The 17,440-nt window shown below is 54.4% G+C and overlaps 5 protein-coding genes across 5 annotated transcripts; 4 read left to right on the top strand and 1 right to left on the bottom strand.

The window, feature by feature from the left end:
• Positions 1 to 22: 22 nt before the first annotated feature.
• Positions 23 to 2,518, top strand: UV8b_02853 (uncharacterized protein; the record flags this gene model as incomplete). The annotated part of the gene is made up of 1 exon (XM_043140351.1): positions 23 to 2,518. One exon carries the CDS (start codon positions 23 to 25, stop codon positions 2,516 to 2,518), a length of 2,496 nt encoding a protein of 831 aa, XP_042996285.1.
• A 3,285-nt stretch (positions 2,519 to 5,803) lies between these two features.
• UV8b_02852 (uncharacterized protein) lies at positions 5,804 to 8,770 on the top strand (the record flags this gene model as incomplete). Its single annotated transcript, XM_043140350.1, has 3 exons — positions 5,804 to 5,903; positions 5,992 to 7,730; positions 7,823 to 8,770. The coding sequence occupies 3 exons, from the start codon at positions 5,804 to 5,806 to the stop codon at positions 8,768 to 8,770; spliced, it is 2,787 nt and encodes a 928-aa protein (XP_042996284.1).
• A 767-nt stretch (positions 8,771 to 9,537) lies between these two features.
• UV8b_02851 (uncharacterized protein) lies at positions 9,538 to 11,844 on the bottom strand (the record flags this gene model as incomplete). The annotated part of the gene is made up of 3 exons (XM_043140349.1): positions 9,538 to 9,729; positions 9,868 to 11,578; positions 11,642 to 11,844. The coding sequence occupies 3 exons, from the start codon at positions 11,842 to 11,844 to the stop codon at positions 9,538 to 9,540; spliced, it is 2,106 nt and encodes a 701-aa protein (XP_042996283.1).
• Positions 11,845 to 13,763: 1,919 nt separating this feature from the next.
• Positions 13,764 to 15,808, top strand: UV8b_02850 (uncharacterized protein; the record flags this gene model as incomplete). The annotated part of the gene is made up of 5 exons (XM_043140348.1): positions 13,764 to 14,234; positions 14,354 to 14,634; positions 14,724 to 14,970; positions 15,035 to 15,077; positions 15,147 to 15,808. The coding sequence occupies 5 exons, from the start codon at positions 13,764 to 13,766 to the stop codon at positions 15,806 to 15,808; spliced, it is 1,704 nt and encodes a 567-aa protein (XP_042996282.1).
• Positions 15,809 to 16,513: 705 nt separating this feature from the next.
• Positions 16,514 to 17,426, top strand: UV8b_02849 (uncharacterized protein; the record flags this gene model as incomplete). The annotated part of the gene is made up of 2 exons (XM_043140347.1): positions 16,514 to 16,634; positions 16,849 to 17,426. 2 exons carry the CDS (start codon positions 16,514 to 16,516, stop codon positions 17,424 to 17,426), a joined length of 699 nt encoding a protein of 232 aa, XP_042996281.1.
• Between the last annotated feature and the right edge of the window lie 14 nt (positions 17,427 to 17,440).

Genomic DNA, 17,440 nt, shown 5'->3' with positions numbered 1-17,440 from the left:
TGCCACGGCACATACGGAAATTATGCCTGCGAAAAGAAAGGCGGAGGCACCGGTGCAGGGCGCGGCGAAGGTCGGGACGAAGGTCGGGAGGTCCTCGCGCATGTCGACTCCTGGCGCAGCCACTCCTCGCAGCATCGACAGCAACGATGACGCGGAAGAAGACGACGGTCCGGTTGACGAAGTCCTCGAGAGAGACATTGACAAGAATATCGACCGCTTCTCCTTGGATCGGTTCCAGAAGAGACACGCGATTCGGGAGCCGTTGCCGCATATTTTCGGCGATCATGATTTCTCGTACTTGGATCTTAAAAAGGATCACCAGAACCGGCCCCTCTGGATCGATCCGCAAAAGGGCAAGATCATCTTGGAGAGCTTCAATCCGCTGGCAGAGCAGGCCCAGGATTTCCTGATAACCATTGCCGAACCGCTGTCCCGTCCGACTTTTATGCACGAATATGCCCTCACGACACACAGTTTGTACGCTGCCGTTTCGGTGGGGCTGTCTCCTTCCGACATCATAAATACATTGGAGCGCTTCCTCAAGACACCGCTACCAGTCGAGATTCGGGAATTCATAACGAGCTGCACCAAAAGCTACGGAAAAGTCAAGCTGGTGCTAAAGAACACCAAATACTTTGTCGAGAGCCCCGACCCCGAGATGCTGCAAATGCTCCTCAAAAACCCCAAGATCGGCCCCCTCCGAGTGCAGGGCACAGAGGAAATCACCACCTCTGCTGCTCCCAAGATTGGTGGTCTGGTCATTCCAGGCACGAAGAATGCGGCCGGTGTCAGGCAAGCCAACGGACTGCAACAAGGTGGTGAACAACAACCGAACAGGCAGGCCATCAACGAGGGCGACGTGATGGCTACCCTGAATGAAGAGGATGACGACGATCAAGAGGTCACGCACTCGTTTGAGATTGCCGACAAGGACGTGGAGACGGTGCAAAAGGAATGCCTGAACCTGGGCTATCCGGTCTTGGAGGAATACGATTTCCGGAGGGATGAGGTCAATTCGAACCTGGAAATCGATCTCAAGCCCGGCACGCAGATTCGGCCGTACCAAGAAAAGAGCCTGAGCAAAATGTTTGGTAACGGCCGAGCCAAGAGTGGGCTCATTGTTCTTCCATGCGGTGCTGGAAAGACGCTGGTCGGAATCACCGCTGCTTGCACCATCAAGAAAGGCGTCATTGTTCTGTGCACGAGTTCCATGTCGGTGGTGCAGTGGAGAAACGAGTTTCTGAAATGGTCCAACATCAACCCGGACGACATTGTCGCATTTACCTCGGACTCCAAGGGATCCGTCTTCACCGGTAGCACGGGCATCATAGTCACCACCTATTCCATGGTCACGCAATCCCGAGCCCGGTCCTACGATGCCGACAAGATGATGAAGTTTCTGACTGGGCGGGAATGGGGCCTGATGTTACTGGACGAAGTTCACGTCGTGCCGGCCAATATCTTTCGGAAGGTTACCTCGTCCATAAAGACGCATTCCAAGCTGGGGCTCACCGCCACCCTGCTCCGCGAAGACGACAAGATCTCCGATCTCAACTTCCTCATTGGTCCAAAGCTTTTCGAGGCCAACTGGATGGAGCTTTCCAAGCAGGGCCATATCGCTCGCGTGCAGTGTGCCGAGGTGTGGTGCCCGATGCCGACCGAGTTCTATGACGAGTACCTGAGGGCGCCGTCGAGAAAGAAGAACTTGTTGTACATTATGAACCCTCGCAAGTTCCAAGCCTGCCAGTACCTCATCAACTACCATGAGGCGAGGGGCGACAAGATTATTGTTTTTTCGGATAACGTCTACGCACTCAAAGCATATGCGCTCAAGCTGGGCAAAGCATACATCTACGGCGGAACCGGCCAACAGGAGCGGCTGAAGGTGCTGGAAAACTTTCAGCACAATCCCTTGGTCAACACCTTGTTCCTGTCCAAGATAGGAGACACATCCCTGGACCTGCCAGAAGCAACTTGCCTGATTCAGATATCTTCGCACTACGGTTCTCGACGCCAAGAAGCGCAGCGTCTGGGCAGGATCCTGCGAGCCAAACGAAGAAACGACGAAGGTTTCAACGCCTTCTTCTACTCCCTGGTCTCCAAAGACACGCAGGAGATGTACTTTTCGTCGAAACGACAAGCGTTCCTCGTGGACCAAGGTTACGCGTTCAAGGTAATCACGCAGCTGGCCAACATTGAAAAGACGCCGGGTCTGGCTTTCGCCACGGCCGGCGAACGGCGCGAGCTGCTCCAAAAGGTCCTGGTGGAAAACGAATCCATGGAGCAGGAGGACATCACGGACGATCTCTTCCACAGCGGCACAATGGGCCGCAAGAAGAAGACGAATGCCCGCAGGACAGCGGGCACGCTTGGAGAACTGAGCGGCGGCCAAGACATGGCGTACATTGAACAGAACAAGAGAGTGAACCAAGGGCTCAAGAAGGGCAGGGGCAAGAAGGAAAGCCATGCGTTCTTCAAGAAGATTGGTCGCGAGAATGCCAGGCGAGCTGCCGCATAAAGAAAGAGCCGTGATTTGTGGTGGAACGATACAGACATGGGAAGACTTCAGGCGTCGGTACATTTTTTTTTTTTTTTTTTTTTTTTAGCTGGGTTGGCAACGCGGCCTCGGTTGCATAGCAGGACACCACCTGCACGGCGTTGTACGGCAAGCTTTGATCTTGAGGGATAGTCTTTGGTTATATTGTAAAATCATGGTAAAAAAGGTCAAAAGGTCAAAGGTCAAATGGTTCTGGGTGGAGTTGAATGCATCTTTTTTTTCTTGTCTTGCTTCCTTGTCAATGTTACGATGAACGTATGGGAACCTGAATGCTGGTTGATGTTACGGAGCGCGTGACGCCGCGACTGCAAAGCGACCGACCGCATAACGGGGGACGAGACGGGACGAGACGGGACGAGACGGGACGCGACTCGAGCGCATTGGACGAGCCGATAGCCTTGGACTTGCGCAAAGCAGCAGCACTGTTTGTCATGATGGATGTTGTCGCTGGGAACATGCGTGCCACCGACGAACCTAGCCCAACAACTTGCTTGATGCTGCATGGCATTCGGCTGCAAAGGGTCAACCAACTTGCAGGGTGGCGTAACATTGGCTGCAAGTGCAAGCCTATGTAGCAGTCGGAACCAGGAACGCGGCCAGGAACGCGGCCAGGAATGCGGCCAGGAATGCGGCCTAAAGACTGAAGCTTGCTGCTGTCTGTCTTGGCTTTAACTGAGGGTTTTTTTTTTTTTTTTTTTGGGTTTTTTTTTATCCTAGATGCTTGTCGTTGAACGACGACTTGTTCCATGCAATGCCATGCATCCGTCCCCCCGTGAACTGAAATGTTGGCGGCGCAAGCGGTGGCCTACAGTGCAATTCGGGCTGTGAACTATATGTACCTTGACTGTCTGTACCTGTTGCAACGTCCTGCTGCACCGAAAAAAGCACTAGTACAACAATCAGTGCTGCTGCTCAAATACTACTCTGGCGACAATCTTTCTCAGGATGCAAGACGGACGGACATGGAAAAATCTGCTTAAGCTTTTAGGGAGATTTGAGGGTGCAGGTGAAGGGATGTGCGTGCAATGGACCAGAGCTTCACTGCATCAACGCATCAACGCATCAACGCATCAACGCATCAACGCATCAACGCATCAACGCATCAACGCATTCATGTATCAATCCATCAATGTATCACTGCGTCACTGCAAGGTAGCGTGCCTAAGTGGAGTACGAAAGTTTGGGTTGATGTGCTGTGGCGCGGCGTCCTGCAGCGCAAGAGTCAATATGTAGTATACCAGCTCCCCCATGGAACGTGGTGTCTTCCGCAGACACGGTTCGATTTCAGGCCAGCTGAGACACTTGTCTTAAGCGTCCTGAGTCCTTTCAATGACGGGTTCCATCTGCCTTTATCTGTGCCAGCTTGGCGCGCCAGGGAAATGAGGCATGAGCGACGATACTCGCCATGGCTACTATAGGAGATGCAAGTGACATACCAGGCAGGTACAGTACCTGGCAGGCTTCATGCACGTGTGTAAGATGTTTTCCCTTTTCAGGTGCCGACTTCTGCCAGCTGCCGGTCATCAGTTGCCAGTGCCCTGGAGAAAGTCTGTATGTAGCAGGCGGTTAGTGCAATGCGCCTGCCCAGTTGCCGACCGACCCAGCCGCCTGCCTGTAGTAGGTACATATCTGTAGTAGGTGTCGTCGGTGGTCGCCTCCTATTAGTCCAGCGTCACATAGGAGGTAGGTAGCTCGACACATGTATTCCCAATCACGTTACGTCTGGTGCTTTTTTGCAATAGATCACGACGCCGCACTCCTGCGTTTGTATGCCCCAGCCATCTTCCCCCCTCCCCTTGTTTGTTCTCCGTATCCGTCACTTGGATCCCATCCCGTTCCCCCTTCTGCTCGTCGAACGCCTCACGGGGCTAGTCCAGCGATCGACAACCCCCTCCTTGCCCTTGCGCCATTGCCCTTGCGCAGCTCCAGGATCAGGACCTGGATTCTAGAATCGCGAGTCGAGAATCTGGGTCTGGTCACTGGTGTGTCAGGTGCTGGTGCTTGTGTCACCCACCACACACACACTTCGGGAGTTCTCCTGGCGTAACACGACATCGTCCTGCCACGGTGCCACCTTACTGGGCCTGTGTAACCAGTCAGTCCACCCAAGGCGGTTTGGGAAAGGCATCCAATCGTCATCCGTCCCTACCAGACAAGACGACGCTCGCCAACACTGCACACACATCCCACTGACAATCTGCCACGTGCTTTACTTTCCAGAACCCATCGATTCTGCGCATCCCCGACTTGACATCACTGTTTCGAACCACCCCTGGGGAGCCCTCCCTGTGTCCTCGTTGACATAACTACCTCGACTCTATACCCGACAAAACGCTACAGACGATCCGATCCAACGCCGAGTCCTGTTCGACGAAACGGAATACCATCTTTTTTTTTCTTATTTTTTTTCCTTCGCATTTTCCACTCTCTCTAGCTTCTTTCTGCTCGTTTCGTCTTTTCATCGCAACGTGGCCGCCGACTCCTGGAATCCTTTTCGCTTTTCAAGGTTTCGGGCCCGAAATTTCCAGTGTCAACTCACGTGCAGGGCTCCCATTTCATTCAACCATTACCGTTCAATACTCCGTCCTTGCCTCCCAACAAAACGTGAACGCATGGGACAATAGCAGCCATTGCCTGCTGTGTTTTCTCCTACCACGCTCTCGACCCTGCGAGGGGGCCATTAAATCGGGCAGGTGCTTCGCGTCCCCCTTCTTCCCGTTCTTCGTTCAGAAATCGAGAAGTCGAGAAACCGAGAAATCGAGAAATCGACAGAATTTACTTCTCTCCTCGTCTTCTGCAGGGTTGTTTCGAGGTGTATCTTCACCCGTGGCCATTGTCACCGCTTGGTCTTGTTGGACATCCGAGGCATCCGGTGTAGGGTGAATCTCGGTTTGCGCCTCCTTCTACCACAGCAGCAGCCCTTTTCTAAACCGCAGGTATATCTAAGAATCAACGCCGCCTCGCATTGCTCATCCTGGCTCTGAAGAAGCATTGTATGCAGAATACTAATCTCTCTCTACTAGTCGAAAAAGCGCGACCACTGCTAAATGACAGGTGACACCGAATCCTTCACGCCTGTTACCAGTTTACTCACCATGCAGCTTTGCCCTTTTATGCACGCAAAGTCCTCTGATTGGACTCACGCTTGAAATCTGCAAGGCTCACAGGCCCCCCAAAGTCACCTTCCTTACTGACCGGTGAGCCTTTTTCGTAAAGAAAAGTCTGTCACGAATTTCATCATTCGTCATGTTGAAAGGGGCACGCTCCTATCTTTGGGAGCAGTTGAAAGCGGCAAAACCAGCATTCATAGCTAAGAAGCCCCATTTCAGCTTCATCACAGTTCATTGTAAGTTGGTGGGTCGGGGGATCACTTTTTTTTTTTTTTCCCTGTCAAGAGCCACACGAGTCTGGCTAACCGCATATGATGCTGGCAGATTTCTGGATTATTGGAGCGACCATTATCGCGTCAGTCGCCATATTCATAGCGGGAAAGGGGAAACTAGCATACATTGATGCGCTCATGTTTGCAAGCGGAGCGAACACGCAAGCTGGCTTGAATCCGGTCGACGTCAACCTCCTCAATGGGTTTCAGCAGGCAATGATTTATCTGTTTGCCATGACATCAAATCCAATCACCATGCACGCTTGCGTCGTCTTTTTGCGCTTGTACTGGTTCGAAAAGCGCTTTCGCAGCTGGGCACGCGAAGTAAGACTGAGACGAAGGACTTTGACGAAATCCAAGTCCAAGGGCCAGAGCGACATGCATAGGACGGAGCAAGGTGTCAATGGGCGCAACATCACCCTGGTCCCTCAGAATGGTCCTAAGCAGAGAATAACCAATGACGGGATTCTGTTGGAGGGGGCCGTTGCTCACCAACCCAAGACAACAGGTGCGAAAATAAGTGACGAGAGTGACGCATCAACTGTTTCTGGTGACCATTCCCAATCAGCCGAGCCTGCCGTCGTAGAGAAGTCTGATGAAGCAAGTCCAAGGCAACAATTGGTTGGACAAGAACGCCGAGGAAGTGGAAACTCGGGACGCAATCTACCAGCCCACACTGCAATTACATTTGCAGAGACAGTCAAGAGAAGCGATGGCATGGAAGACGATGCTACCAAGTTTCCCCAGCATCGGTCTCATGCCGAGCACATTGCTATTCTAGAGCGTCAGCGCAACCAAGACGATGACGAGGTTCTTCGTATCCCGGGTCCGCGAGATGCCGAGCGTGGCTTAGGGCCTAGAAGGCTCGAGGCAGGTGACATCCGCGAAGAGGATGACAATCGGCTCAATCTCGCTGCCACAATTGATTCAAGACTGGAGAGCGGCAGGCCGGATTCGGCACGCTTGCGTGAGCGTCAGCCGACGATTATCATCGAGGAGCCTCATAGGCGCCGTATGGACGAGCTCGAAGACGGCGTCAAGGCCGCCGGCAGTACCTTGGATACGCTGAGATTTCGCAAGCCCCGAATCCTCAACCGTTCCCAAAACAAGTACCACGAGGAGGACGCTGAAGATGCGAGACCGGTCAAAGCTGTCCGAACACGCACTCTTGACACCATCCGCTCTGCGCTGTCTGGTTCCAAAGCGGACGACATGCCCTACTTGTCGTACACTCCAACCATGGGCCGAAATTCCAACTTTGTCGGGTTAACGCTCGAGCAGCGAGAAGAGCTAGGAGGCATCGAGTACCGTTCTTTGAGGACGTTGTTGATCGTTCTCTTGGTGTACTTTTGGGGCTTCCACCTCGTGATTCTTGTTTGTCTGCTGCCATTTATACTCCACAACGACCACTACGGTCAGATTGTCGAGGCGGACGGCGTGAGCAGAACGTGGTGGGCTTTCTTCACTTCGAATGTGGCCTTTATGGACGTAGGCTTCACGCTTACTCCTGACAGCATGATTTCATTCAACACATCCAAGTTCACACTCATGATTTCATGGTTCTTCATTCTCATCGGCAACACTGCCTTTCCCGTCATGCTGCGTTTCATCATCTGGGTGGCTGCCAAACTCGCTCCAGTCGGGTCCGGGATATGGGAGGAGCTGAGATTTTTGCTCGATCATCCCCGTCGTTGTTTCACGCTCTTGTTCCCATCCGGGCCGAGTTGGTGGCTGTTCTGGATCTTGGTCGTCCTCAACGCGCTCGACCTTCTCTTCTTCATGGTTCTCGACGTAGGTCTCCCTCACCTAGTCTCGTGTTTTATTCATCACCCCCGTTTCACCTCTGTTTGCTTTTCGCTAACCGACAGCAATCCGATTATTAGCTGGGTTCTGAACCGATTGCCAAGTACAGTGTTAGTAACCGAGTGGTCATCGGCCTTTTCCAAGCCGCGTCGACCAGAACTGCTGGCTTCTCTGCCGTGAATCTGTCCGACTTGCACCCTGCCATGCCGGTTCTCTACATGATCATGATGTACATCTCGGTATTCCCCATTGCCATCTCAATCCGTCGAACAAACGTTTACGAGGAAAAGTCTCTTGGCATGTATCAGAAGCACGATGTGGAAGACGACCAAGACGCCCCTGCTCTGTCCTATGTCGGAACCCATCTACGACGCCAGCTGTCCTTTGACTTGTGGTACGTCTTTTTGGGATTCTTCATCCTTGCCATGAGTGAAGGCCCGAAGCTTGTCGCTGGCAGGTTTGCCTTGTTCGATGTCCTGTTCGAGGTTGTCAGCGCGTATGGTACTGTAGGCTTGAGCATGGGCGCAAGGGGAGTCAACGCCTCCTTGTGCTCGCAGTTCACCGTGATTGGCAAGCTAGTCATTATCGCCATGCAGATCCGCGGCCGACACCGCGGCCTCCCTTACGGCCTAGACAGGGCCATTCTCCTTCCGAGCGAAGAGAAATTTAGGCGGGAAGCAGAAGAGCAGGAAGCGGCGTTGGCAAGGACAAATGCCGCCTTGTTTCCTGCCACCGCATCTGGTTTCCAGCGCCAGGGCACCAACATGACTCGAACCCGCAGTAAGAGCCGCGAGCGTGGACGGACCAACAGCGTTGTCCGGTCCTTTCTTCACCCTGGACCTGTCGTGGCTCGAGACGGTCCGTCGCATCAGCGCGTGGGCTCAACCGACTCCCAAGGTTCCCCAATCAGTCCGATGAGGACGTTTACAGAACCCAAACGGGACGGGGACACGGTAGAGCTTGACCCCATCTCCAGCGCTGCATCACGAGATCAGCCACGTAGAGCAGACACTGCTCCGATGTTCTAGATGAACCCATGGTGATCCAAGGCCATCTGGCAGCACTCGAGAACTGTCTATGTATATAATCGATGATTGTGTCGACGTTTGCTGCTCTTTACTTTCTTGCTCGTATCTTGTTGTTTATCTTTGGTTTTTTTTTTTTTTCGGCTGGGAACCGCCGTCGTCTTAGACAAGCGATTGCAAACACACACACACACACACACACACACCTCACATCACATCACATCACATCAACATGTAAATACACACACAAAGATGAGACGATTTGCCTTTCCTTCATCGCATCGGCGGTTGGCACAGCGCGCAATTTACAATCTGCTCCTAACGGTGTGAGCTTGGGCGTCATTTAGGAATCTAGCATACCACGTAGCCCCTTGCCAAGTCGTGCCAGACAAAACACTGTCAAGTGCATTCAGCTGCCACGTCGTTGTGCCGAGACTGCTCAGTCCAGTCGTATTTCCAAGACGCGCATGACCCCGTACAGGACCGTGGCAAAAGCAAGTTTAGCAGGTCTAGTGTCTCTACTCTTACTTGCTGTTTGAGCGTCTAATTGACAACAAAGAGTGTGATTCCAGCTGAGAAAGAAGACCCAACACTCCCACCCAGATAAAAACAAAATAAACACCGGCCAGCCGCCCTCGCTATCCAGTATTGGTGATATACACACATGTCGTTGCACTCCGATAAAAAGATTTCCTTGCCTCGTTCCAATTCCATTAACCTCTTGATTATTATAACACACGCCACGCAATTCTTCAAATGGCTTGGAAACCTCACTCTTCGCTGAACGCGCCGAGGTTCTTCAATACAACAGCCAGGCGTCGATAGTCCTTGAGCAGCTCGCGAACTTCTCCCAGTTTTAGCTCGCCCGGACTCTGGAGTTCCATGAAACGCTTATTAGGAGGCTGGATCCTGGGGACCACTACTTGCTTGGGAGGTAGCGCCGGCGCAATGTCGGGGAATGCCTGTTTACACATGGTCAGCGCGGGGGGGGGGGGGAGCCGGACGGATGCTGCAAGGGCATGGGGAATTTTGAGATGGGGGAGGGGGAGCCAGGGAGGGAAAAAACAAAAAAGAAAGAAGCACAAGAGAGAGCGACGCACGGTTGCGAGGTCCCCGCCATCGGTTGCCTGTGTACTGTTCGTGGAAGCAGAGGGAGTCGGAGCGGTGCGTCCAAACCCGCGAATCATGCCCATGCTGGATAGCCGTCCGATGGGGTTGAAGGAGCTGCCCAGATTGCGCACCGAGTCGAGCATTGCCGGAGCTGGCGTTGCTGCTGACGTGGGCGTACTGGACCTTTTGAGGTCGTCTGCGAGGGCGGGCTTTCTGCCGGCAGCAGAGGTGCCACTGAGGGCACTGTCGGCGCTGGCATCACGCCGGCCGCCCGCGAGGTTTAGGGCGCGATCTTGACGGGCAGACGGACGTTTGGGCTGCTGCTCCACGCCCTCGGCGGCGGCGGCGGCAGAACTGGTCGTGCTGGCGTTGTCGTCGTCGTCCATGGGTGGAGTGCTGACGAGTTTGCGGGCGTCATCCAGCGTGCGAGGAACCATGATGGATTCCTTGGGTTGATCCTGGCGCTCCTTTAGCTTTCCAAGCAGAAATGCGTAGCTATCTCCCAGACTGTTGGAAATAGTCTTGAGGCCCTGGTCGGCGGTGTTGAACACGGCGCCACTGGCGGCGCCAAGCGCTTGAGCAGGACTGTTGACAAGATCGCTTAACCTCCTGTTTCTCAGGGCAGGGCCAGCTCCGAGGTCGGCTCCGAGGCCAGCTCCGAGGCCAAACGGGGATGGTCTGGGTTTCGGGGCCGCGGCGCTGTCGCTGCTCGCTTCGCTACCGCTTGCAGATGGCGCAGTCACGCCATAAGCCGGTGGGAAGGTCTCGGCCTTTGGTGTTCCTGCCGCTTGACCGTCGGGTTTTGGCGGCCCTGACGGCTGCTCATCTGGTCGCAAGGTGGACAAGTCTACCGTTTGGAGGAAGCTGACGGCCGCTTCCAGGTTGGTGAGACAGTAGGCCGTCTCGCCCGTGAGCTTTTGCGCCCAACGGAAATACTGGATAAAGTGCATGTCGCTGATGACATTGAGCTTCTCGGGTGGCAGGGTGATGAGCGTGTATATCAGCATGGGCATTATCTCGTCTGCGGACGCAGAGGGATGAACTTGGGCAAGCGTGTCGACAATGCTCCTGTGAGCCGCCTTCAAATGATTGGCTTTGGCTAGAGGATACCGTCCTCGGCTCATCTTGACCATGTCTGATCTTGCTTCGGCCAGTGACGCCCGCATCTGCGAAGTCACGGCTGCCGAGGCCTCGGGGTCCTGCGCCGCTTCTTCACCATAGTCCACGCCCAGGTCCAAGGGACTGATTCCAACAAGAGCTAGGGCTGCAGTTTTCGACCTCAGCTTCTCGTCCTGGGCCTCGTCCTGCGTGCTTCTATGCCTGTAGATTCTGTGGTATATTCCTTCGCATAATCTTCGCTCAACGGCTTCCTCTAGCAACCCTCTCTTCAGCTCGAGTGCTTTTCTGAGCCTTTTACGATTGGCTAGTTCTTCGGAAGTAATCATTTGTCGTTCGCCTTCTTCTTTTGGCTTGTCCTTTGAGCCCAGGGATGCAGCCTTGGATCGGAATCGACTCGCTGCAGATGGTGTCGACGACGGAGAGGGAACTGACGACGTACGACGAGTCTGCTGCACAATAAGAGCGCTTATATTCGTATTTATATGAGAAGATGCGAGGGCATAAAAGTCCTGAAATAAGCGCGATAATCTCTCGATACTCGGCGGCGTCGAGTGCACTTTTGCGCTCAGAGACTCAATGAAACTGACGGCATAGGGTCAGAAAAGTTCACCGGCAGGCAGTTGAAAAAGTTTAGAATTCCAATACCTGTCTGTGAGGGTCATCAGCTCAATCGGTAATTCATCAAGCTCAGCTGAAGCGTCGGCCTCTTCAGCATGCTCATCTGCATCACCATGATGACTCGTCTCGAAAGCATCAGGTACTGGTGTGTCCTCCTCCGCAGCGTCGGGATCGCTTGATGCGGTGTTTTCAGAGGCGTCGGCCCCGATTCTGGACCTGGTCTGTGCCATTATCATATCGATTGGGGGAAATGGAGGATGAAGACAGGGACAGGGACAGGCGAGGTACGCCTTGCCGAATGGCGGTTGGGCTCTTGGGGTTCTGCGAAGGCATAAAGTGCAAGAGGCTGAGGGGCGGTGCTCTGCCTGCAGATAAAAAGTCAGCTCGCCATCATAAAAAGCTCCAGATTCAAAAAGCGTTTGCACAAAGTGAGCAACGCGGGAACCGCAGTGAGACGCCGAGGCGGAAGAGCCGGCATGGCCAGCATGGCCGGAATGGGGCCTGAGGAAGGGAGCCATTACACCAAAGATGGGACAAGTCCAGCGGGCAAAATGCTTGGCTGCCTAGCTCTCCGAAAATGATTCGAATTGAGGTGATTGTCTCTCATCAGTCCCTTTTCAGGACAGTCAAAGCCCAGAGACGAAGGCTGGATGGGACTCGCGATAACCGACAACGTTGGGTGTCGAGCGGAGCGTTTGAAACGACCCGAGCCAGACAGCTACCAGTACGAAACTTGCGACGCGGAAGACGGGGAACAGAAGAAATAGCCAATGCCTTCCCACCTGCGTGCGAAAACACATTTGCCAACAACTACTTTTTTTCTTTTTTCTTTTCTTTTTTTTTTTTTTTTTTTTTTTTTTTTTTTTTTTGTTTGCTTGCGTGGCTTGCTGGGAAGACGACAGCTAAGAAGAGTTGAGAGAGAGGCGGGAGGTTGTCGAAGTTGCCCTGGAACGCATTGGCCCTTGGCACCGAACTTCGGAGGCAGCAAGTTGGGTACCGGGTAGCGCCAGCATGTACCGATTAGGATCCACGAGCTACGATCAGTGCGAGAGCACATAGGTACCTAGGTACTGTATCTACCACTGACCTGCAGGCCTGACCCAGTCGCGCCTGCCTGTAGTATTGAACACGCTGGTCCGTGCTATGTAGGATCCCTGTTCGACAGTTGCTTGCGGGGGCGGGGATGCAAGGCCAGGCACCTACCAAGAGCAGGTGCCTGCTCCGCACATGTAGGTACCTAAGGTACGCAAGGTACGCAAGGTACCTCATAGCTGTCCGGCTTACGCTGGTGACACCTTCAAGACAACCTTTCAACTTACTATTACAGAGGGGAAAGCTTAAAAAATGGTAGGAGCCTGGCTTCTTTTTGCGTGTCCAGTCCGTTCGTGGACTCATCGCCCTCATTCCGTTGTCCCATCCAGCCAAGGTTGCGCGGTGCGCCAATCAGACATGCCGATTGATTCAATGCTTAGCATCGGAAGCTTTCGCAGAACCCTGCCCCAGGCCCTGCACCTGCAGTCTGGACTGGACTGGACAATGCTTGTCTGTCTTGTCTGTCTGTCTCAGTCAGCGATCGTCTGGAATCTGCACCCTTCCGAGCCATCGCTTTGTTTCCGATTTTTCTTCGCAGCTCAGCCCAGGGAGGATGCTGACTGCGTTTGGCCATGTCTTCACATTCCTAGCGAGGCCCGAGGGCATCTAGTGGCTGGCAAGGCTCTTGGTTGACCGTTGCCCCTTGGACTTTTAGCAAGCAGGGATTTGTCTGGGATTTTGTCTGCCAGCCAGTCAGTCAGTCGTCAACCTGGTCAAGCCAGTCAAGTCAACCTCAGCCGAGTCAGCCACCCGTCACGACTCACCACTTCACCCATCCGCCAGCCCGGAGGCAGCATCTCCCGTGTCTTGTCTGGCGACTGGTCTCTGCGCCATTCTCCTCTGGGCCGGCCAAATCCGAGTCTCGCTCCCCGTGTCCCCTTTTCGCACCACCAAAACTCACTCCCCTTGTCGCGTCCATCGACCACAACATCTTGTTCCTTACCATACGAGCCGTTGGTTGTCACCACCTACCTCCCTACGAATCCCCAAGTCTGGTGCTGCCTCGTGCCTCTTGTCTGTTGCCATCGAATCGGCAAGGCCCCTGCAACATCCTCCCATGTCTGGCCCTTCTTCGCGCATTCAGTCTATCCTAGGCCACCTGCTCCCTCAACCGCAGCCGCCTCCTCACATCCACCACTTGTCGCCGACTTTTTTCCTCGAGCGCGCCGCAGCCGTCGAGCCCAATGCCCAAGCCATCCTTCACATCACCCCCACCGGGGTCACTTTGCGCCGTTCCTACCAAGAATTCGCGGACCGAGCCAGAGGCTTGGCTTACTATCTCAAGAAGCACAAGCTAGCTCGTGTCGGCATCCTTGCCCCAAACACCCCTGCCTTCCTCGAGTCGATATACGGTATTGTTGCCGCGGGCGGTGTCATTGTTCCCGCAAATTACAGACTCAAGGAGCATGACATTGCCTACATCTTCGAGCACGCCGAGGTTGACTGCATCATTGTTGACCAAGAGTTTGAAAATCTGCTCGGCGCCTACGCAAAGAAGCACAGCAACGTGCCGTTGATTGTCGATGTCGTAAGCTCCAGCCCCAACAACCCCGACCACTTTTTCCGCGTGCCATCGCTTTGCAATACACCACCAGCCAGTCAGTGTTCGCTAAACCTTTGCTCGCTAACCTTTGCTTGCCGGCCCAGGATACCCACGTCGCCCGAGGTCCTTCCTGTGGCCAGTTCAATCAAACCATCTTGGAGGGTCTTGCCTATGATGAGGAGCAAGGTGGCCTCGCTTGGTCCGGACTGCAGTGCAAAGCTAGCAACGAAGACGACATGCTGGCCATACCCTTTACATCTGGCACCACGTCACGGCCCAAGGGAGTCGTGTACACTCATCGGGGCGCTTACCTAGCGGCCATGGGAAACATCATCGAATCCGGTCTCAATCATGGACATTGTCGCTATCTTTGGACTCTGCCAATGTCAGTACCACGCGTGTCGGGAACCCACACACGTTGCTGCCCATCAAGACAGACGGGGGTTTTTCTCATCGACTAACTGTCTGGGTTAGGTTCCATGCTATGGGTTGGACATTCCCCTGGTCCGTCGTGGCTGTTCGAGGGCTCAATGTTTGTTTAAGAAAGATCAACTACCCTCTGATTTGGAAACTCCTCAAGGAGGAAGGCATCACACATTTCAATGCCGCGCCCACCGTGAATACTCTCCTCGTTGCCGCAAAGGAAGCCGAGAAGCTTCCCAGCCCGGTCCAAGTGACAGTGGCTGCTAGTCCCCCCACCGGTCACCTATTTGAACAAATGGTAGGTTCAGCACATCCTGATACCAGTCCTCCCTGCACATGTGCTTAAAAACCCTGCGCAACAGACCAATCTCAACCTCATGCCCGTCCATGTATATGGAATGACAGGTGAGCCGGCATCTACATCCGAGCGGCATTGTCTGTCTGAGCGTTGCGCTTACACACACGCAACCACAGAAACGTATGGCCCCATCACAAAGTGCTACCAGCTGCCCGAATGGAACGACCTCCCTCCTTCACAAAAATACGCCAAGATGGCTCGGCAAGGACACGGCTTCGTCACCAGCTTGCCTATTCGAATCATCAAGCCTGACCAACCCGAGGGTGTGCTGACTGACGTTGCCAAGAATGGTCAAGAAATCGGAGAAATCGTCTTTTCCGGAAACATTTGCGCAAAGGGATACTACAAGGATGCGGATGGTACGAGGAAGCTTTTCGCAGGGGGCGCTCTGCACTCTGGCGATCTGGCTGTCTGGCATCCGGATGGCAGCGCACAGATTCTTGACCGAGCCAAGGACATCATCATTTCTGGAGGAGAGAACATTTCGTCTGTAGCTTTGGAGAGCATGCTCGTGCAGCATCCAGACATTCTCGAAGCCGGCGTCGTGGCCGTGACGGACGACCAGTGGGGTGAGCGGCCAAAGGCGTACGTCACGGCCAAGGAAGGCAAGACGGTGCGCGGAGAAGACGTCGTTGCTTGGGCCAAGCATCAGAGTAACATCAGCAGATTCATGGTGCCGAGAGAGGTAGAGGTGGTGGAGGAGCTCCCCAAGACCAGTACCGGCAAGATCAAGAAGAATGATTTACGGGACTGGGCGAGGAAGGACCGTAACCCGTAGACGATACTCTCGGATCGGTTGGAACAGACAAGTCGTCAAGTGTAGCATGTCTTGTTATCATGTCGACTTCATCTGCAAGTACTCGGTGCGGGGAGGCTTTATCCAGAGGGTTTTGGGGGTTGATGAGATATTTTTTCAGAGAGATAAATACGGTACCTACCTTGGGTGCCTTGTAAATGTACCCACTCAGATGGAACCAGCAAGTCTGCATGTGAGCTTCTGGCGGGTTTATTGTCCAAGTGCCTCCTCCCTGGACCTAAGGTACCTACCTCTCCTAGGTAGGCACCTACCCCGCATGCCGTCACACGTATCTTACCTTGCTCAGGAGGCACCTCGAGGTACCTGTCGGCCACAGAGGGAGCAGCAACAGGGGGTAGGTACCCAGCCTAATGAATCGTCGAAAGCATACCGCCGAGTACACGCGTGCTCTTGTCGCGAGTTACTCCGTAAGGTACCTAATATACACGACGCTTACACGTAAAGGGTTACACGTTGCAACTGCCCCACCACGGGCTGCAGCTTCCGTCACTCTCGCCTCCATTTGATGTCTGCCTGCTGAAGCTCGTCATTCTCTTTCCTCGCACGCACGCCCCAATCGCCATCGGCCATTTTTCTTTCGCCACTCGGTGACTGACCTCGCGGACTCAAGGATCGCATCGTATTTCCCTGTCCAGGCTCCCTTTGATCAATAACTCGACGACCGGCATGAGCGCGCTGCGGCCTCTGCGGGGCGGCTGCGTCTGTGGGCGGAACCGGTACATAATCGCGCTCCCAGAAGACGGTGCTCAGCAAGCCCAGGTTTTGTTCAGCACGGAGAGATCACATCGTAAGTGCTGCGGGCCGTCGCACCGCTGATTTCTTTTTTTTTTTTTTTCTCCCCTTCTCCCTCTAGCGGAGGGGGACCGGAAAGTTTGGCCATGATGGACGGGAAAGGGAAAAAAAAAACCCCCCCCCAAGCGCAATAATCGTGAACCAAAGGGGGGTCCTGAACTAGACGGCTGATGCTGCTGCTGCTGCCTCCTCCTCCCAACATCATGCAGAAGAGACGCTCGCGACACCGCTGGCAGCCTACCTCCGCGTCCCTCTGGCATGGCTCCACAGCACGACGTTTGCCTTTTTCGACGACGAGACGCACGCCATGATTCGGCGCGTATACACGCACCCCAGGCAAGAGCACGCCAAGCGCAACTTTTGCGGCTTTTGCGGGACCCCTCTCTCGTACTGGTCGGAGCAGCCGCGGAGCGAGGCCGAGTACATCAACCTCACGCTGGGCAGCCTTCTGCAGGAAGACCTGCAGGACCTGGAGGACCTCGGTCTGATTCCCGACGAGAGCGAGAGCGAGCCGGAGGAGGCGCGGAAGCGTTCGCCCGAGGCTATGAACCGCGGCCAGGTCCTGCGGCAATCCTACGGCGTGCCGTGGTTCGACGGCATGGTGGAAGGCACAAGGCTGAGCAAGATGCGACGCACGCACGGCATCCAGCGGTCCGACGACGGCACCGTAAGGGTTGAGTGGGAGATTGTCGAGGAGGAAGAGGACGCTGGAAGCAGCACCGACGTGGAGATGGAAACGGGCTCCACGGCATCCGGGAAGCGAAAGTTGCAAGACCGGGCCGAGTAGGGGGTGGGGGGGGG

Source organism: Ustilaginoidea virens, chromosome 2, assembly GCF_000687475.1.
Source record: "Ustilaginoidea virens chromosome 2, complete sequence".
NCBI lineage: Eukaryota > Fungi > Ascomycota > Sordariomycetes > Hypocreales > Clavicipitaceae > Ustilaginoidea > Ustilaginoidea virens.
The sequence above is the reverse complement of the archived record's forward strand: the minus strand, read 5'-3'. Positions and strand labels throughout refer to the sequence as shown.